At 41.6% G+C, this 22,205-nt stretch overlaps 1 protein-coding gene across 1 annotated transcript in view; it reads left to right on the forward strand.

Moving 5' to 3' along the window:
* The first annotated feature begins 4,567 nt into the window (after positions 1–4,567).
* The window catches only part of frem2a (FRAS1 related extracellular matrix 2a), a 54,802-nt gene continuing 37,164 nt past the window's right edge, over positions 4,568–22,205 (forward strand). Inside the window, exons 1-2 of the mRNA XM_068600402.1 lie at positions 4,568–9,542; positions 12,202–12,291. Coding sequence (XP_068456503.1) covers positions 4,568–9,542; positions 12,202–12,291 — 5,065 coding nt within the window. The remainder of the gene's footprint in view (positions 9,543–12,201; positions 12,292–22,205) is intronic.

Genomic DNA, 22,205 nt, shown 5'->3' on the forward strand with positions numbered 1-22,205 from the left:
AACCAGAACAGGCTGTAAAAGTATTATCAAAATGTTCTTCTCCAAAAAGCCACAAGAGCCGACAACAATTGCTGCAAATTGCCTGCAGGGCTGAAGGCTTTGTCTGATGCGTGATGGAGTGTGGCAGGCTTATTCCTTATTAGACCCATCACCTCTGTGAAATCACAAGAAATATAGAGTTTATGCTCCGTGAGGGGCATGTCACAAAGCCAAACAGCCGGAAAAAGCTTTACATACGAGCTGTAAACAAGTCATTAATGCCAGCACTTCAACATAGAGGCTCTTTTGGCATTCAAGGGAAACATACAGTCTGGATTTACCAAAAGAACAGAAGCTGGTAGACCTGAATGAAATAAATGCAAACTAGAGAGCTTTTAAAAAGCCAGGGGGCAAATTGGTCCATTGAAAGACAGGGCAATTTTTTATAAAAACATGAGTTACAGATATTTACCCAATTCCCCTCTAAATTATAATGAAAGCCTTATTCTTCTAACTGAAAGGCAAAAGCCTTCAGGAGCCCTGTCACCTGTGATGTAAATGAATGTGTGAGATGCAGGAACAAACTGGCAGTTTCCCAACACAGTAAACGTTTACCAGAATGGCACTTTGCGTAAACTCTCACGGTCGTTGTGTCGATGATTACAGAGCAGCGGCGGCGCTGAGATGCCTGTTTGGAGAAAAGAGATCATGGTGTGTCCTCTGAATGCTTACTTTTTCACAACTGTAATATGGGAACAAAGATGGACCAGATGTGAATCTGTACAAATTGTGTGTCGTTGTGAGTGTGCAATGGTTAAGGGAGTGGGGGTTCCCATTACACTTTCAGATGACCCAGACAAAACGTAATTGCAGGTTTGCGCTGAAGTGAAGTAAAAAGCGTGGTTTTACATGTGGAGCCTTTGCTTTTATGCGTGGGCTTCCTCAAGAAGCAACAGGCTCTGAGCAGTGATGAAGATAGTGTGGACAGAGCGAAGAGTGACAGGTGGCTGGCTCCTTTCATTGATGTTGAGTGTTGAAAGCATGAGAGTAACAGCTGTGTGGTATATATGCAGGAGGAAGTGGTGGAAGAGGTATTCATATCCTCTACTTGATAGCACTCTATGTACAAATACATTGGCAATAAAAGTCCAGGTGTATCCGTAAAATGCACTTTACTTTTAAGTAAAGGTATACTCATGCAGGTTTCAGAGACTCATATTACTTTGCTGAATTATTATTCATGATTCATTAATATATACATTTAATTTAAATGATGTAGCTGGTCCAGTAGAATCTAATTTAAACTCCTTTATACAGGTAAGTACCATAGTTTCAACTAATTAATTATATTTTAGACTGATCAAATGTCTTGTGTGTAAAATATTGATGCGCAAGTAATTATGATTACAAATGTGTATTTTAATCTAAAAGGTAGTGAAGTAGAATTATAAAATGCACAAATAACATAAACATGTACTTTCACCACTTCACCGCCTTAAATGCATTTACGGTATGAATAAATTCACAGACGACACAATATTGATTGGAGTTGTGGGACTTTTTAAGAGTGTGATGTTTGTCTAAAACAAATCCATTGCAACAAAAATATGAATCCTATAGCTTCTCCTTGTACAGTGTACTGTTGTGCGCATGAACCCTGCTGGTAATCTGCAAAAGCTTTGTAAAGTCAGGGATACATCAGAGGAAAATAAATTCCCACAAAAGAAAACTACATCCTGCATACTGTCACAGTCAGCTTTGACACAGCATCAAACATTAAAGCTCCTTAATTCTGTTGGGACAGAGGTGTGTGGGCCTACAAACAAAGCACACGTCTTAGTGTCTCAGTCTCATATTTTAGGTGAGGATCTGCATTGTCTTATTAGCAGTTAGTTTGGGACTTTTTGATGGCTTGGTATCCAAACAAAACTATTCACTGCCTTGTACATTCAGGCCAAACAACCATTATCTTATTTCACCAGCTTTAAACAAATTAATCAAATGCATTTTGACAAATCTGCTCTGGTATGCTGATGTTGCTGAATAGAATGGCAGGCTACATTGGTAAATATTAATTTGACTTTTAATGAGGAATGTGGTCTACGCTGATCACAAAATGTCTATTCAAATGATGTTGCTTTTATGACAAGAAGCGGTTGCCTTCTGTCATTTGAGGAACGCACGCCGAGGTGTTGCAAATGCAACACGCTGATGGGTGGCTACACCTCATGCTGCCTCATTACCTGACAGTTTTGAATCTTTCCCATCCCATGTATGCTCAAACCCCAGAATCTTCATGTGTGGCCTTATCACAGCGAGGCAGCTGCTGTGCTGCAGGAACCCCCCATCCAGTAACTTATGAATATGTCATAAATCTGAGGCTGGACTTTTCAAAAGTTTGGTGTGTGCTGCAGGGGCGAGCCAGTGCAAATTGGTCAGATGAACAGAAATAGAGACCCATGGCTTCAAAATAGTGGTAATCCAAAAGGTTCTCATCATCATCATCATCATCATCATCATCATCATCATCATCATCAAGGATTCCTTTAAATGTTTTCCTATGGAAAATTTAGCTTTCAGCTTCACGTCCATGCTTTGTTGTCTTAATAAGGATCTTTACATCCCTCTTTTTGACTTTTTGATCTTTTGATCTGCATCACTCCCTCCTTCTCTCATCAGACTTCCGTATCCAGTGTAAAGGTACTCACTTCTCGCAGTGGATATTTAACATCTGTGTATCTCAACGGTTTCTCTCATGTTAAGTCACAGGAATAATTTTCAGGTACAAGTATGACAGCTGGAAAAGCAGGGGTGCCTCATACTTTGAAATAACAAGGCACTAGAAACCCTCTAATCACCTGGAATTTTAAACGTGGGTGGTGTTGAGAACAAAAGCAGTCACTAGCAGTACTTCTAAGCATTAGGCTTATGTATGGGGATTTTTGAGTCTCAAAGCTGTCAGGTTTGTGGGAACAGCATGGAACTTTTTAAATATTCATATTTGAAACGTGTAACCAGTTTCCTGGCATAAGAAAGATCCTTCAACCGGATTTTAGCAACACTATGAATTTACTTCCTATTGGTGTCAGTATGAATTGTATACATTGTTGTCTAAGTGCTGATGTATTTGATGATATCATATACAGTATGGTCCTGGAAAGTACATAATGTTTCTCAGTAAACATGCAAATATTTACATAAACTCCTGACCAGTACTGTGAGTATTGGCAGCCAAGCTTTTTATTCGACTGCAACCACAGATTGCTCGCCGTGCAAATGGTAAACATCAAATAAAATAGAGTATTCAGTAAAAAATGTAAATGACGGAGAATGGATCACATCAAAAAGCTATCTTATGGGGAAGGAAATGGGTTTATTCTCTCCTTGACAGATGTTCTTACACAAAAACTGTCTGCAAGTGTGTGGTTGGAGTAGCTGAGGAAGAATGTTAGAGGACTAATGAAAGTGTCCCTTTATGGAAGGAATAAAGCCCCAAAATATGATATGTAAAAGGTTAGGGCATTAAATGAAAAAATGATACTTCACTTTATTATAAAACCTAATTTTACATTACTCAGTAAAGTTTTCAGCAACAAAATTAGGTTTTTATTGCACTCAAGATTGCCGCGACTCCAAGGAATACCACAATAATCTGTTCTAACAGGAGAGGAATATATTTGGAGTGTGAGAGACAGATGACATACTGGATCAAGGGATTTTGCAGTTAAGAAGTTTTAGATGCCCCTGAGCTTTATTTTCTGAAGATGTACAACAAAATAATCATACAAAATAATAATGCACATGACAGCAGACTATAGCCTGCTGTGTACACAATATATGTATTATTGTGGAATAAACAAATGCTGTATTTTGTTAAAAAATGTTGTTAAATGTTTTGCAATATACAAATGGTGTATTCAGTTCTTTTAGTAAGTCAGATATGCCTCTATCGTCTAAGCAGTCACACAATTTGTCTGTCAATGGAGTTATTGAACTTTGTCCTTCTGACATAGCAATCAAAGTATGGATGCTATGTCCATGCCCTCAGTCTGAATGTCCACAGGTGACATGATTATGATCAGTATTAAGTTTCATAAGCACTGCTTAAATACGCTAATATTATTCCGGGGCAATGTTACCTAATCTCCATTGTTACCATCCTGTGAGTATACTACCCCACTCTGGCAGGAGAAACTCAGTATATGTGATGAATCTGTGTAATTCAGCTCATCTTCCAGTCCCCGCCCCCTCCATGCGATTGGCAGCTGCGCTGCCCAATGTCGACAGCGCTGAGCTAACAAGCCCTAAAACCCCTCCAATATGTGCAGGGATGGGCGGTGGCACTTGTACTCGGGCTCTCAAGTGTCTGAAGTTAAAACTCCTGCGCGCTATTCTCGCGGAGTATGCCGAGGGTCCGGACGGTTAGATGCACGGGAGTCCCCACCGTGTAGGCATCCAGCTGACTCCCAACACTTTGAGGATTTCTACCTTTCCTGAGAGATACAAAGAAGAGAGAAAAAGACCGGAGCGTTTTTCAACACCTCGGCAGAGTGACTGTTTTCGTGTGGGTTGGATCACATCTGTCGCTATGTTGTTCCATGGACTTCTCCTGTGTTTTTCAGTAACAGGTATTGTTTACGCGCAGCCCGACAGCTCTGGACTATTTTACGCGCTGAGATCGGAGCTGTCAGAAGACGCAATCTTGGTGGCCAACAGCGGAATACGCGTGCCTTTCGGGAGATCGGTCTTCATCGATCCCGTCAATGATCTGGTGATCCAGACGCAGCCGGGGGACCGGTGCAGCATCACCGTCCTGGATAACGACCCGCTCTCACAGAGACCGGGGCATCTGTCTCCCAAAAAGTTTCCGTGTGATTTCGGTCCCAATGATGTGACATACGTGCACTACGGGTCGAGAAGTCCGGCTCAAGACAGAGTGAGGCTGCAGCTCAGGTATGACGCGCAAACTGAAACCGTTATTATCCCGTTCATGATGGAGGTTGAAGTAGTTTTTACTCAGCTCGAATTACTCACCAAAAACATGCCTCTCACTGTTGAGCGTCTCAAAGCGACCAGTAACCCCATTGATATGAAGGTTTTAGAGTTTACTTATGACAGAGACTTAAATAAATGTGAGGTCACATCCCTGACTAGTGGCAGAACATTGCCCAGGTATGGAAGACTCATTGACGCGGGGAAACTTTCCAAAATGATGGACTGTGATGAATTCACACGGGCTGACATCCGCTATGAGCACACGTTTGACCGCAAGTCTCCCAATAGGGACTACGTTCCCATGGTGGTGGAGCTGCATGATAAGGAAGGCAACATAGTGAAACAGGAGTATTTCCATCTCATGATTCGCATCAAAGCTGGGGAAGAAAACACTGCCCCCAAACCCAGCTTTGTGTCCATGATGATGATGGAGATCAGTCAGTTTGTCATGACCGCCCTCACGCCTGACATGCTCGCTGCTGAAGATGCTGAGTCAGACCCAGATGAGCTCATTTTTAACATCACCTCTCCCTTATCTTATGAGGAGGGCTACATAGTCAGCACTGATGACCGAAACCTCCCAATCACGTCGTTCTACCAGCGAGACCTGCGTGATCTAAAGATTGCTTACAAGCCCCCCTCCTTGGACTCAGACACTGAGAGGATTTTCCAGCTTGAGTTCGAGGTGGTAGACACAGACGGGGCAGTCTCAGACCCCTTTGCTTTTATGATAGTCGTGAAGCCAATGAACTCTTTGGCCCCTGTTGTGACGCGTAATACGGGTCAGCTGCTGTACGAGGGGCAGTCTCGGCCTCTCTTCAGCGCCCACAACTTGGAGATCAGCGATGAAGACGACCTGGACACAGTCACCATCACAGTGGTGGATGGGCTGCGCCACGGGGACCTCATGGTGCTGGGCACTCACAGGAAACTCTTCACACCTGCTGACCTCACAACAGGTGTCGTAGTGTACCAGCACGATGGGAGCGACACATACAGCGACAACATTGTCTTCAAGATGTCGGATGGAAAAAACGAAGTGGAATTTTTATTTCCCATTACAATCGTTCCCACTGATGACGAGCCACCGATTCTAAATGCCAACACCGGCCTGGTGCTATTCAAAAACCAGATGATGCTTATATCTCCCCTCATGCTTAGCGCGGCCGACATTGACTCTGAGGACTCAACTATTAAATTCACTATTGTCAATCCCTTCTCCTCCATTGGCACAGTGCTCTTAAGACAGTCAGATGCCCCAGAGGACCCCTCCTCTTGGAAATTCAATGCTGAGGATGAAGTGTATGAGAAGGAGGTGACAGAGTGGCTTCAGAAGGATATCACTGATGGAAAGTTGTTTTACAAGCACACTGGCCCTCACAGCACAGATACCATCATGGATCAGTTTGTGTTCACAGTTCAGGATGACAACGACCCCCCTAATGAGTCCGGAGAGAGTGCATTTATCATCCGGGTTTTACCCATAGATGATATACCCCCTGAGCTGTTCCCCGGCACCACCCTGCAGATGATTGTTCAGGAGTTCAAGCTCACTCACTTGAGCAAAGAAGTTCTGCGCTACACCGATTTGGACTCTGAGGACCGTGACCTCACATACACAGTGATCCAGCCCCCAATGGACACTGATGAAAATAACCCAGTTGTGTTTGGTTCTTTGATTTTGACAGACAGCCCCGACACTGAAGTCACTGAGTTCACACAAGCTCAAATTAACCACCACAAGATCTCCTACGGCCACCCAGATGTTGAGCTTGGAATTACAGCCCACGTCGTGCAGTTTCGTTACACTGTTGAAGACACGGCGGGGAACAGCGTTGAAGGAGCTTTCACTATTTACCTCCAGCCTGTCAACAACAAACCCCCCCAGATTACAAACACAGGCTTTACTGTGTTTGAACGTGGCATGCACATCATCAGTATTGCGGAGCTCGACGCCACAGACCCCGATACAGAGAGCAAACAAATTACCTTCACTCTAAGCCAGCCTGCTAAATATGGCCAGGTCCAGGTTGCATTCACAGATCTAGAGAAAAAAGGGGTTTTCAGACTTGAGGATATCTCAGCGGGGAAGACATCATATAGTCATGGTGGGGAAGAGACGATGAGCGATGAATTCCAGCTGGATGTCAGTGATGGGATTCATGTTGTAACCGTGACGGTCAAAGTTAATGTAAAGCCGGTCGATGATGAAACTCCAACCGTCAATCTGCCTCCGGGAACAATCGGTTCTCATATAGATGTGCTGGAAAACGGAGCCACAGAAATCACAACTAATGTCATTCAAGGCCATGATGATGACACCGATGACCTCCTGCTGACCTTTATCGTGGAAGATATTCCAGTAATGGGTGAAATTTTAGTTAAAGGAGTGCCTGCCAGAAGTTTTACACAGGCTGATATTATTAATGGTGTGGTTGTGTATGCACACACCAGTGGGGAGATAGGTCTGTCTTCTCAGCAGGATGGCTTTAATTTGACTCTCTCAGACATGTCCGATGAATGGACAGTTGGTGGAAATAAGGTCAACGGGGTCCATGTTCGAGTCACTATCCTTCCTGTTGACAGCCAGGCCCCTGAGGTCGGAGTTGGGATTCAATTCAGCGTCATTGAAGGGAAGAAATACGCTATCGGCCCTCAGCACTTAAACGCTGATGATAATGACACTCCAACGGATGAAATCCTTTGCACCATCATTGTCCAGCCCACTGCCGGCTATGTGGAAAATATATCACCGGCCCCAGGCTCAGAAAAGTCCAGGTCAGGAACAGCTATCAGCGCTTTTACCATCAGAGACGTCAGGGAGGGGAATATCCACTATGTGCAGAGCATTCACAAAGGAGTAGAGCCAGTGGAAGACAGGTTCACATTTAGGTGCTCTGATGGGATCAATTTCTCAGAGAACCATTTCTTCCCAATTGTCATCATCCCATCAAATGATGAAAAGCCAGAGATTTATTTGAGGGAGATAGTCGTGATGGAGGGAATGAACATCGTCATCGACACTCCAATTCTGAACGGGGCTGATGCCGATTTTCCACCTGAGGAGCTGATGTTCATCATTTCCAGACCTCCCAAACATGGTGCCATTTTAAACCAACTATCCACAGGCTCAGTTTTGGTGACTAATTTCACTTTGGAGCAAATTCGGGAGGCATCAAGTATTATTTATGAGCACGATGACTCAGAAACAACAGAGGACAGCTTTGATGTCACTCTGACTGATGGAAAGTACTCTGTGCAGAAAACAGCCATGGTTATGATCATTGCTGTTGATGACGAGACCCCCAGAATGCTCATCAACGACGGTGTGGAGGTGGAAATTGGGGAGACCAAAGAGATCAACAACAAAATACTTAAAGCAACAGATTTAGATTCAGATGACAGTACGCTCACATATATTACCCGGTTTGGGCCCGGTCAAGGTGTTCTGCAGAGGAAATCCCCATCCGGGTCTCTTGAGAACATCACGCTCGGCATGAATTTCACACAAGCTGACATCGATGCAGGGCTTATACTTTACACACACAACGGTCAGGAGGGCATCCGAGATTTGGTTAAATTTGATGTCACAGACGGCATGAACCCACTCATTGATCGTTACTTCTACATCACCGTAGGCAGTATTGACATGGTGTTCCCCGATGTAGTCAGTAAAGGTGTGTCTCTGAGAGAAGGCGGCAGAGTGACATTGACCACAGATCTTCTCAGCACTACTGACCTCAACAGCCCTGATGAGCATTTGATCTTCACTGTCACAAGGGCCCCCGTCAGAGGCCACTTGGAGTGTACAGATACTCCCGGGATGCCCATTGTTGCTTTTACGCAGCTCCAGCTGGCTGGCAGTAAGATTTACTACATTCACACCTCAGACGATGAGGTTAAAATGGACAGCTTTGAATTTGAAGTCACTGACGGCTACAATCCTATTTTCAGAACCTTCCGAGTCACCATTGTGGATGTTGATAATAAGAAACCCGTTGTGACTGTAAATAGTTTGGTTGTCACAGAAGGACAGATTAAGCTGATTACGCCATTTGAGCTGACTGCAGAGGACCAGGACACAGCTGAGAAGCTGCTGAAATTCTCAGTCACCCAGCTGCCTGTTCATGGTAAACTCCTTTACAACCGATCCACACCCGTCACAAGCTTCACCAAACAAGACCTCAATGAAAACCTCATCAGCTACAAACACGACGGAAGTGAATCCTCCGTGGACTCCTTCTCCTTCACAGTCGCCGACGGCACACACACTGACTTTTACGTGTTCCCGGATACTGTGTTTGAGACTCGGCGCCCTCAAACCATGAAGATCACTATCTTGGCAATTGACAACGGGGTCCCTCAGATCGTAGTGAATAAAGGTGCCCCTGCTTTAAAGATCTTGGCCACGGGCCACCTGGGGTTCCCCATCAGCTCCAAAGTGCTGCGAGCAGAGGACAAAGACAGCACCCCGGCCTCCCTGGTGTTCCACGTCACCACGCAGCCCAAACATGGTTACATCGTTAACCTGGCTCATGGGAACGACTCCATCAACACATTTAGTCAAGGTAAACAAACACCCACCAGTATTGTAATGCATGACCTTTGCACAAATATTGCATGTGGATGGCATAATCAAATGACAATGGTTTTGTTAAGTACTGTTCAGTGGCTGAATTAACAATGTTATTATCAGTTGGTAAATAAAATTGCCTTAATGATCATCCCACTCTCTAATATACTGTTACAATAAATATTACATGACATTATTAGTAAGTAAAACTACAGTAATTGAAATCTAGGTAACATGAGAAAATGCCTCTCCCCACTTAAATATCTTTAAACATGGTTAAGTATTATTACTTTGCTTATTTGGCAAATTGAAGCGGTTTTAATAATTTACTCTTTTTTTAATGTAAATAATTATATTCTCTGATACTTTATTCTGAGTAAAATGTTAAAGTTGAAAATTCTTGCAAACCTGTAAGTTTTGATGAATGTTTCACACAATTTTAATTTATGGAGTAATAATTATTCATGTACGTGACAAGTGCAGGCTCGGGAATTTCAATAGTTAATTTGTGAGCCTGATTTAGATGTGACTTCCTCATCAAATCATAATTAGCAGACCAAAGTTAGAGGCTGATGTTTGGCACAAACGTCTTGTAGACGGTTAGAGATGAATAATGTATTCATTCTGCATCTCTGGGGAGATGTTCACATCTGATGTTCTCTACAGTGGTTTGTTAAATAAAGCAAGACAGAAGGAGAGGATCATGTGAAAAGGTCAGAGCAGATCTGTTAGTGAAAGGATGGCATTTCAGTAGCAGACCATTCCTGTGGTTTGACCTTGTCAGTCAGTACAAAATGAAAATGATTTATAGCAGTTTGTCTTAAATATTCTATATAGAATATTCTATATAGAAACCTGCAAACTCTCAACATAATACATTTTCATAAAGAGCGAGATATGCCACCTGAACTGAATTTGTCCATTCCTGCATGTGTGCTTGTCTGTTTATTGATGACACACACAGAATCAAGGCAACAATGCTGTTGATTGAGCTTTAAAGCGATGCAATCAATGCAGTATTTCATGTCATGCTGAGGCAATTATACAAAGAAGTAAGAAAATTCACCTGCTTGTGCCACAGCTTTGCATAACCACAGACAGGGGCTGAAGAATGAGTGAACAAGAGCTCCTCTGTCGACAGGAAACGGACACTTTAGACAGTCACCGGTGTGTGCTCTTTGAAAAAAGAGAGCACAGATTAGACAAAAGTGCGGTTAGAAAGAGAGGTTAAAGGGGCAGGAGAGGGGGCAGAAAGAGCAAGCAAAATGGAAGAGAGTGCAAAGGAGGCAGGAGGAAAGGGGGGAGGTGTAGGTGGCATGAGAGAAATAAAGAATGAGGCAAGGGGCGTGAAAGAGTGAGTGAGAGAGAACGAGCTCGTCAGAGGAACCAGTCAGGTGGAAGAGACAATCCCTCGCTCTTTATTTACTCTTCCTATTTCCAGGGCACATCCCATGAGGCATTCTTTTTAAATATTTGATGAGCAATGTGCCCCTGGTTCACAGTGTTGACTTTACATTTGCAAGGTCCTCGGGTTCACGGCCCTTTTCTTGCCGCTTCCCCCGTGTGATCAGATCGATACTTGCTAATGTAACAAACGCTACAATACTCACCCGAACATTATCACATATTGTACAAAGATGGCTGGGTAGTTGTTGTTTTTTCATGTTCGGAGAGGCAGCAATGACAGGAAGCCACCTGAGAGGTTTTAGAGGCATCCCAGCTAGGAGTCAGGGGTTTATACTTTTATGAACCTCCTTCCGTTGACATCTATTATTGAAGGACATGGTTCGCAGAGGCCAAGCCCTTTCACAGTCTTGATGATTTTTCTGCACTGTAATAGACGTTTCTGGAGAATACTGGAAAACTAGGCAGGCAGAAACCCTGTAATTCAAGAAGCCAGGAAAACAGCTGTGGAAGTGTACTATAGTAATCCACCTGAATCCTGCCTTTAACATTCTTACCCTCGTCTGTCATTAAAGAGCCATTTTCACCTGGTTTTCTGGGCTGTTGACACAGAGAGCTGGCAGGTTCAGGATTTAAACGTTTTTTTGTTGGTTTAGCTCGAGCCGTCTCGGATTTGAGGTTGCGGCCTTATCGTCCTGGATTACGGATGCATGACTTTCAGAATGCGTTCGCTGGTAGAAACTTGTTCATGCTGAGTGCTGATAAGGAACAGAATCAGTGTGATACTGGAGACCTGCTGTTACTGTCGCTGATATGGTGTTGAAGCAGGACAGCTTCCATCTTTGAACAATTATTCGACAGAGAGTGTTTGAACAAACCAGAAAGCCGTAATACAACTTCAAAGTGTGTTTGAGGCTATTTATGTGTAGCCAGCGTGAAACTTCAGGGTTTTTTTTATCTTGAATATATGTTTTTAATCTTGACAAGGGCAAAACTCTTCGATATACAACTTATAATTTAGCCATCACCTTGTGATTGTTAAAGTAAGGTTCCACATTTTGTCATGCATCATTAACACAACACTAGCCAAAATAGTTATTAATATTTGCTTGTCTTTTTTTGTTGTTGTTGGTTTTGATGTAGACAGGATTTTACCATATTTGCATGAATTAATGTTTTGGTGCTTCTTGCACCCCTGCTTTTTATACATGTTGTAGCACTCCTAACTCATTGTTACTTTCCCGTTCCAGCTGATATTAATGACCTGAACATATGTTACGTGTTACGGAAGGAAGAAAATGCTACTTCTGATCTCTTCCATTTCTCTGTTGAAGATAACGGTAAGATTTCACCTTTTATCTTTATTTATGCATTTCATTTCAGCCACTTTTCTTTTCCCACAGGACGATATGAGCAGAAAGGTCCTGCATGTTCTACCAAATGACATTTCAACAAAATGTTGATACATACAAATTGGCTCAGGTGAAGATCAAACCTGTCACTTATTGGGTCTGGTATGGTCTCTCTAACCTTAAGACTGATCTCACCGGTTGATTCTATATCTCTTCTCTTCGCGCTGAGTTTCTACTTATTAGAGTTCAGAGAATTACACTTGCATGAGATTCCAGCTCATAGGGAGTTTAATTGGTAAATCTTTGTAAATCGACTTATATTTGCTCCGACTTCATTTGGTTCAGGATTTGCCGATGAGGTGATCTGCTATTCAAAGCAGCCTTGCAGTTGTAAATCTCTGACACATGCGTGGGATGACGGAGGCCCTTTGTCTGTGACTGTATGCTGCAAGTGATGCTCTATCCTTAAGTTGCCGATGATGCTCACAGGTTCATCAAAGCTAGGAAAGGGATCTTTGAGGTGCCAAGATTAGCGCACATCACTTTCACAGTTTTTTGATTTAATGCGACTGCCTGTGTAATTTGTGAATGCAGGATATGTCAAGCTATATTACAGAATATTCTATCTTGCACTAAGGCTGATTTCTCAGAGCTTTTTTTTTTGTCAGCATAGAGACAATCTTAACCAACATGTATTTAGAATACAACCTACCCATTACATTATTGTAGATCAAATTAAAGAAGCACTATGCGTATGTCAATATTTCAACTGTCTGCCTCCAGACACTCTCGTACTCAAAGCGAAGAGCACTTTCAGCTTGAACAACATACTTTAATTTTTATGTGTAGATCCTCTGTGTTAGGACTAATTTGAGATGCATCATGACCATCTTTTACTTCCTGATTTATGAACATGACATGTCTTGCTATATGCTCACTTGCGATAAGCACAAAATTAGGGTCCATTTACTGACGCAGCAGCTCATTAAGCAGTCAGCAACTGGGAGTGTGGTTTAGGAAGTGTCTGTGAGTGAAGGAGAGAGATTTGCCTGAGATCAAAAGCTGTAAATGAGGAAAAGCATAAACGTTAAGGATAACGCACTCAAAATGAAGAAATGCTGGCGACTCATGCAAGACTGGAAGAGCATGGAAGTTGCAATCCTGAACAAATGCAAACAGTTTCCTTTTTTTAGCACACTTTTTCATTGCTTCCTTATGTGTTTTGTCCTTGTTATGAGTCTATGTTCACAGAAAGGTAAAACAATGTAGCATCAGCACATAGAATATCATTAAAAGTAATACAAATATTTAGATTTTATATTAAATAAATAATTATTTCATACAACTTTTGTTTTATTTTTTTACAACTCTAAGTCCACGTTACTATTTTTTGTTAAAGCAGTCATATCACGGGGGGTTATGGGTTTAAATGTTATCGCCTTCTGCTCATTTCCTTTCTTATTTTTGAATTAATTCAGTGATGCTAACCCTACATTTTTTGTTGATGATAATAAGAACTCACAGAATAACTCAGGTAGAGCCCTGTTTGGTAATTCTCTCCTCATGTTTAACATGACTGTATGCTTTAACTATCAACATCCAACAATTACATCCACATTATCCATGTATTGCACAGTTGTTGGCTAAAAGCAAATGGTTTTGTGATATTCCTGCACTCTTTTTTTATACTCCAGGTGTTAAGGCACTTTGGAGAAAGTGATAACATGCAGACGAGTAGCAGTTCCTTTATACACATTCAAGGGGAAACAGTGACTAATTGATTGTCCGTGTCTATGTAAACTTTTTTTCTTCATTTTTCTATGCTCTTGGCTTGAATACAAAGGCCTATGACATTTAAAAGAGAGCTTTGTAATTGACTTACATGAGTTTAAATAATCAATCCATAGGTTCAATGGAGCTACTTTGGCACCCCTCCCTTGCAAGAGGGTTGGTCGCAATGATTCCAGATAAAACCCTATTAACATACTGTTAAAAGGCAGCACAAGGGTGATTCACAGCAGCAAGTACAGCACAGTGCAAAGTATCCAACTCAGTTGCCTTCCTCCTCTAAAATCCCCTAAATCAACTCCTCCGTGTCTACAAGCCCGTATTTTACAGGAAGTAAGCATTATCTGAGACATTACATGCATGTTAGCAGGTACACAAATCCAGATGTGCATTGGTAGACACTCACACACATAATCCCAAACATGCATGCACAACAGAGCACAGAGGAGTAGCTGTAGGCTAAGGGCCGGTGGGGCTTCCAGCACAAAGAGGTGTTTGATATTTAAAAGCCCAGGCAGCATTGTGGGTAATGAGAGCCCCGGGCGTCTGAGCTGGGCAGAGCTCCGAGGCAGCCACTGGTAATTACGTGGCCCTATTACAGGCTCATCTACAGGGGAAGAGTGGCAGGAAGAACCTTCTGTGTCAGGTTAATACCTGCTGGGATCACTGTAGTTAACTGTAATGGGCTGCAACATGGCTTGTTTCCCAGGCTTCTCTTTGGAAGTTGAACGTTCACTTGACAGTTATCATGGCGCGACAACAAAAATTACAATGGCAAAATTAGAAAAAATCATGTAAAAAATACTAAAAGTAGGTCTGAGACTAATGAGCTAATATACTAATGATTTTCACTTCTGATTGGTCTGCCAATTATTTTCCCTTGCTATACAAATATCAAGATGTTTTGTCAAAGAAACCTACATGCACTAGGTGTACTAACACAAACAAAACAAACAAAAAATCCTAAATTTGAGAAGCTGGAACAGTAGGATAGTACATGCTTATTATTTTCAGTCGATTGACTGATCAATTAATCATCTAATCACTCAGCTCTACTAAACAGGCCCGGATCCATTAGAATTACAAAAGCACACATTTTCTCACTTAACTCAAGCAGTGCAGATAGTTTGGATTTTATTTTCCAAGTTTTGAGGAATCTATAACAAAAGCTGTGCACAGCTAGATTCCACTGAGGGTGAGTGGGTGAATTGCATGTTTTATCTGACGGCACCCAGCTTCTGAAAATAAAAAGACATTGTTTGTCATTTTTATTTAGTTACACTTCAATACAGGAAGATCTTTTCTGAGAAGGCAGAATAATACCAGCATATTTAGTCTCTCTGCTCATCCAGCCTTTTTTCAGTATATTTCTCCTCCCACTGTAAACAAGGTTGATGGTTACAATGGAATCCTTTCATCCCATCCTCACCCCTCTTGCACAATATCAACTATGCCGTACCACTGCTTTATCCAGACATTATGTCCCCTAAAACATCACCTGCAGCCTCTATATACCCATTGTATGTTCCACTGAACACAATGCACATCTTTCATCTTTCATCTCCACAAATATCTCTTGAAAATGACAAAATACTGTGTGTTTGACATTCCCCATGCAGAGGTTAGAAGACTAATTATCAAGCCGACTACACTGCAAAGGCGCCAGTTATTTATCATCACTTCTGCTTCTGCATGATGTGTGATTGGGTGTGGATCGGTAGGACCACTGTGACCTTTTTTTTCCCCTCTCTTCAAATGGTCTTGTGTTTCCCTCGTCTCTGTTGAATGATAAGCGGTGCAAATTATTTATAAGCATTCGGCAGTCAATTTCAAATTGCTTCTATAATGACTTTGAAACTCTTTAGCTCAATAGTAGAATGACAGATTCTGATTATGTCTAAGCTAAGAAGTTTAAAGTCATCCATAACATGCTGAATGTAAATGGGATAATCCGGTTTAGATTGCAGAAGTTCTTGGACTTTTGGGAATTGAAAAAGCTATCTTATTTTCTTTTCTAAAGAAAGTCAATGTGCTATAACTTTTTCCAATCCTCTCCAATAATACACCTCACCTGCTTTGGAAGGTGATGCGAAAGAACCTACAAAAAACAATCAATTACAGGCTTAAACTGATTCTCACCATGGCCACAAATTGAGGTTAATCCCTTTTTTGTTGTCAAAATGTTCCGCAAAGTTTACAGATCAGGACAGAAGGTATACATCAGCATGCGGCACACACATACACACGCACTAACACGTCGCCTGGCTTTCGGAGAGGATTTTTCTTTATCTGTCTGCATTCAGGAATTTATTGTCACTCACTTCTCCGAGGACCAAACTCCTATCTTTATCCTCTTCATCTCTCCTTTCTCTCACTGTCGCGGTTAGATCTCGTTGGATGTGTTTTATTCAGTCTTTTACTCCGCTGCTCAGCACCCATGTTCATTGTATATTTTGTTCTTTAGTGTTATTTTTGTCTGTCCCACCGCCTATCAATGTCCTCTTTTCCGCTCGAGGTACAGTCTTAATATTTGCCCTGCTGTCATGCTGAGTGTAATCTCAAAGTATGCTGCGGTTTATTGTGCCGAGTGTCGCTTCTGTCTCTGTCGGCATCAGAATTGGGTTTCACTGTCACACCCTCGCTGTCTTTTCCTGCTGTCTGTTCCCGCCTGCCGTGTTTGTCTGTCAACGTGGTGCTGATGGATCTCTCTTTTGTAGGATTACAGCAAATTCTGCAGTTGTGAATGTCGCTTGCGATGATCTGCATCTAATTAGAGCGTTGCAATGAGAGTGTGAGACTTGTTGAGGAGATTTTTCATCGTGTTAATCATCTTTGATTCTGCATCTCTCGATGCTTGACAGCCGACGCTCGATGTGTAAATACGCAAGCATGACCAAACACCCTAATCTCAAGAGTAAACAAAAAGCCTGATCATTTATTTTGCCACCAAAGAGTTTTGATTTACATTTTTGACGACATGAATACATCCAAAGTGACCGCCATTGCATTTTCTGTTTTGTCATTTTCAGTCTATCTTTTTTTTTCACTCTTTTTTATCTTTAGTTAGTTTTCGTCATCACATTTCTTTCTCTATACAAAATGAATCTGTTGGAACATTTGCACACAGTACATCTCTGTTTTATGACCTTCATAAGTTACAGTCTTTGTTTCCTGGTATTTTATATTTCAATAATTCCACCATAAAAATGTAAAGTGATATTTCATCAGCATTTTTCTGTTCACATTGCAATCTAAAAATACACAGCACCGGGGAGCCGTTCTGAGCTCCACTTTATTATTTGTATTTTTAAACACTCTAATAAAAACCATGAATCTGAACAGTTGAAGTACATATGAACATTTTCTGGCAAAATAAAATGTTGTTTTAAGGCGGGAAATTAGTGCAAAAAAAAAAAAAGTAGTAAGAAGAAACCAGAGATTTACATTGCTGGTTTATCTTCTCTCTGCTTAGAGACAGTTTGCTGTCAGGAGTGCCAGGAACCATCCCGAGATACATTAAACTCATCCCTCTGTTAAATATTATATCAGTGGCATGGGGAGACTTGCTGGAGTGATAGGCGTGCAGGAGTTCTGTGATGAGCACAAAAGAATCCTGCAGGAGACATTCATCTGACACTCAGCACGCATAAAGACATGCAGGCGTTTACACACTGAAACAGGCGTATGACTACACACTCATGCACAACTGCAGACGCACATATGCACCTCGAGGCTCCACCATTTCTTGGTCCCCGAGCCTTCTCCCTTTTAGCTATGCCCAGGGACGTATACGGCTGTCTTTGTAGACATCAGTGAAAAAGCTCACGGTTATTAAGTGTACCACAAGAACTTCAAAGGAGTGAGGATCCTCTGCCCCAGATGTCAGTTTCCTATGGTTTCATGTGCCAGGTCGCTTCAGGTGTTTCTGCAGCACAGTCATCTCTACAATATTGAGTGTAGGAAACATTACTCTGTTGTATGCAACTTTTATCTCTTTAAGATGGGTGAGAGGGGTAATGAATGTGCCCTTCACTTCCTGTGTTGCCCAAAGGCACACACATAGACACGATTAGATATACTGTGCCTGACTTGACCTTCCATTTCGTTTATTTTGACGTCCTGTGAAGTGATTGATCAAACGCTGTGACTAGTGGAAATAATTAGTAAATCTTTAGTCCGACAGTCAAACTGTACTTGATCCTGGTAAATTAACAACAAAGAAAGCTCACACGCATTGGCTTTAACTTACCCTCGAGTTGAGCAGCATTTTAAATACTTATGTTTGCCCAGGGCCATGAATTCCTGGTCAGCCTACTGATATATCTCGCCACATCTCAGAAGATTTCCACTATCATGCTGATTGCCTTGAGCGAAGTGTAAATGCAGTTGGACACACACACTATACACATAGACACAGACAATGGATTAAGGTGCTGCTGAAAGACCTGTAAAATAACCTGATTTCAGTCGGATACATGCATGGCGCCACAAACACTCAAACACACACACACACACACACACACACACACACACACACACACACACACACACACACACACACACACACACACGTTGAAGAAGAAAGACACAGCTGAGTGCTGAACCCATCACAGTCTTTGTGTGATCCTCTTTGCCACTAGTTGCACACACGCCAAGCCTTCCAATGTTTGTACAGCGACTGGCACACATCTGTCAGAATAAACTAAAAGGTATTTTAACATCCTGAGGTGGCATAAGATGTTTGTATTTTGTCAAGCAATTTATCTAGAGAGGTACTCCTGTCAGATGGATGCTGCGTGGGCTCCTATTACTACAAATGTATCGCTTCTATTTTAGCACAGAGAGTGTTGCAGCGCTACATGCTACATGTTTTGTGAAAAGGAAATCGCTGCCAACTGAATAAATAGCAGATGTTGCGATTACTTCCTGGTCCCCTGTTTTTCGAAAGTTTGTCATGGTTCGAGAGATCATCGGGTTTCTTGGTTGCCAGTTGTACTGGGAGATGGGGACCCGGATACAAAGGAGTACAGAAGGCAGATGGAGACGTAACAGTGAGGGAAGGGCCACACCGCCAGCAGCAGAATAAATGTACTGAGCAGCAGACGGCATCGCCTCACTGTATAACACTTCCTTTGATTTTGGATGTGAAGACTCCAACACACACATACACACACTCAAGAAAAGTCAAGACAGCCCTGATTTAATAAGACTGAAGCTAAGAGCTTAATCTCACATTTGTTTGGAATGAAAAGATACAGTCAGTAAATATCTATCTTTTAAAAGGACATGTTATCTGGTGGTGTTTCTAATCTAAATGACATGGCTGTTACTCCGTCATTAGTCTAATAGAGAGGCGACCTCGTGCAGGATAGACACCTCACGCCACACCTCACTAGTACACTAACACACACGTTAACATTGCTTCACACATCCCCACAATCTATGCATGATATTCCACCTCTAAGTGTGTGTGAGTGAGCTATACACATTTAATTGTGTAGCTGTGATGCATGTAACACGCAGTACAGCATACAGTATAAAAAAAGTTATACAATTCTTTGTAAAACACCAAGTTGACAGTCTTAGTGACGTACACCTTCACAACAACTAATCAGTAGTCGTAATGCAGAGTCGGCTGGTTGGTGTAATAACAGTGTTGATCTTCACAGGGGGCATCATTGTACATGTAATTACAAATTGAATGTACATGCAGATAAACAAATACTGTTACAGTTGGTTTCTTTTCATTTTAATATAAGAATCATTTGTTGTTGTGGTGCTCAAAATCGCCGATGTTCAGAGACATGTCTTTATGTCTGACTGAACTCTCAAGCTGACTCAAACTGAACATGCGTGCCGGTCCTGTGGTCTCAAAAAGATCAGAATCAGATCAATAATTTGACTGATCGACTCTGCTTTACAAAACTAACTTTACAAGTTCAGTTTGACTTTAATACTATTGTTTTGTTATCTTTACATAACCTCAACATGTGTGACTCTTAAGACTTGATCCACTTACTAAGCCCGAAGTGTGAGCCTCTTATCTCGTGTCTAGCAGCACGTTTAGAGCAGATTCTCAGGTGTACAGTACCTGTCAGTCGCAATTGTTTTGTTCTGATTTTAAAACAAATAATTGTACCTTCTCGGAATGTCTTTGTTTGAGGTAAAGGGTCTACATAATTGCTCCCTAGAGTCCACTATAGTGTCTCTGTCAAAGCAAACATCTTAGCAAACAATCTTCATCCAGCAGCCAAACGGCAACATTAACTATAATTTAGAGTTGGGTTTCTGGAATAAATCAATACTCCCGCTCCTCGTAATTCTGGTTTGGTCTCCACTAACTCCTGGGAAATATATGTGGGTGTTTAATTCCCTCTTTGATCAAGTTTGTTCACAAACTAATTGGTCCATTACCTGTTGTCGCTAAAAGTGATATAATTTAGATGATGAGCAGTACATGTTTGCAGTATTGAACATATGATGACATGCCTTTTTGAATTGAACCCTTTATGATTATAAAATATAGATATAGTTGTCAGTTATTATGCTATGAAGTACATCACAGGCAGCATCAAAACTGTAGCATCAAAGTTTTCTCAGTGTCCTGATCCTTGAAATTTTCTCTGCTGAAACTATGATCCCTAATTGGTTCTAAAAAAAAAACCTAGGGTGTTGTGTTGAGTTTTTTGTGAGAAAAGCCTTTGAAAGAGGGTGTAAAGTGAATTTAGCTCTATTGAAGATGATTTCAAAGCTGCTTTTTTGTATGGTCAGCACATGTGAGAGGTCTTTTATCCTTCGAAAGGCTGGAGGAATGAGACAGTGTGAAGTCTGACTCAGATCCTTATTGTCTTTGCACAGCTCCTTCAGTGAGAGGTCACACAGTGGGACTGGTACACACACACACACACACACACACACACACACACACACACACACACACACAGAACACGCTAATGTCTCAGGCCGTCCCTGCTGCGTTTACTATCATGGAGCTGGGATGAGAGTGAAGGTTGCAGTGCAATTGGGATTAAAAAGTTATGTGTGTTTGCGAGTGTGTGTGCAATTTTGTAATATCAACCGTTAAGTGAAGCCTGAACTTGGCCTACAGGCTTTTTGGAAGATACGTGAGCTCTGATGATATTAGCTGTCTCCTCAACTCAGCATGTTGTAGCTATGTCTGCCAAGCCTGAAAGTGTTAAACTTTTCACCTCTGCTGTGTTTTAGCACCGTGTCAGCATATAATGTTCAAGCTTTATTCTAACAGAGTGCTGAAGCTTTATACTTGTGGATTTGGAGGGTATCATCTCCACCTTTTTATGATATTTGATTGATCGGAATAGGAAAATACTATTTTTTAATGTTATTACATTGTCAGTGCAGGATTAGTAACAGAGCATCACCACCTTTGCACAAAAAGGTTTGAGCAACCTTGCTGCCGTTTATAATCTCTGTGATGATGGAGGTGAAGCGCTTTGCTGTGTGCGCTTTTGACTGCCTTATTGCTCTAGCATTTCAGAAGCATAAATGACTTAAAAGAACAAACAGCTTTTAAATTGTCCTCAATAGAACTGAATGAGATTTCCTTTCTGACAACCTACACATTATGTTTGCGCAAACAGTCCTCCACCTCTGCATTTCCTCCTGCCAGTAAAACACACAATCAGAAATGTAGCACTTAAATGAATGCCATGCTTACTTAGTCATTGTTGATCACCATACAAAAGCAGAAAAATGAGAAGAAGATCCCTCCTCCACCTCTTTCATTTAAGTTTTACAATGTTATCTCATTATATCCTTTCATTATTTTAGAGCTTGTTCTTTTATATCTGCAGGTGGGTAAATTAGCCACACAAAGCCTCATCCTTTCTGACCGCGTGTTGAAGTAGCAGCTATTGAGTAGTTCTGTGAGCATTAACATGGTCATTTGCAACACTGATTGGATGGCATACATCAAATGTGCACAAGCAAGAAGAAAATTCAGTTCAATAGAGGTACATTTGAATTTAATTGGAGAGCACACAACAAGATTGGCTGTTAGATATAGAAAGGTATCATTTTAGACGGTTATTTTTGAAGAATATGAAATTGTTCTTCATTACATTGTTCTTCATTAC

The sequence above is a fragment of the Clinocottus analis genome, unplaced genomic scaffold (assembly GCF_023055335.1).
Source record: "Clinocottus analis isolate CAN_PGR_092001 unplaced genomic scaffold, fCliAna1.0.p SCAF_5, whole genome shotgun sequence".
NCBI classification, from domain to species: domain Eukaryota; kingdom Metazoa; phylum Chordata; class Actinopteri; order Perciformes; family Cottidae; genus Clinocottus; species Clinocottus analis.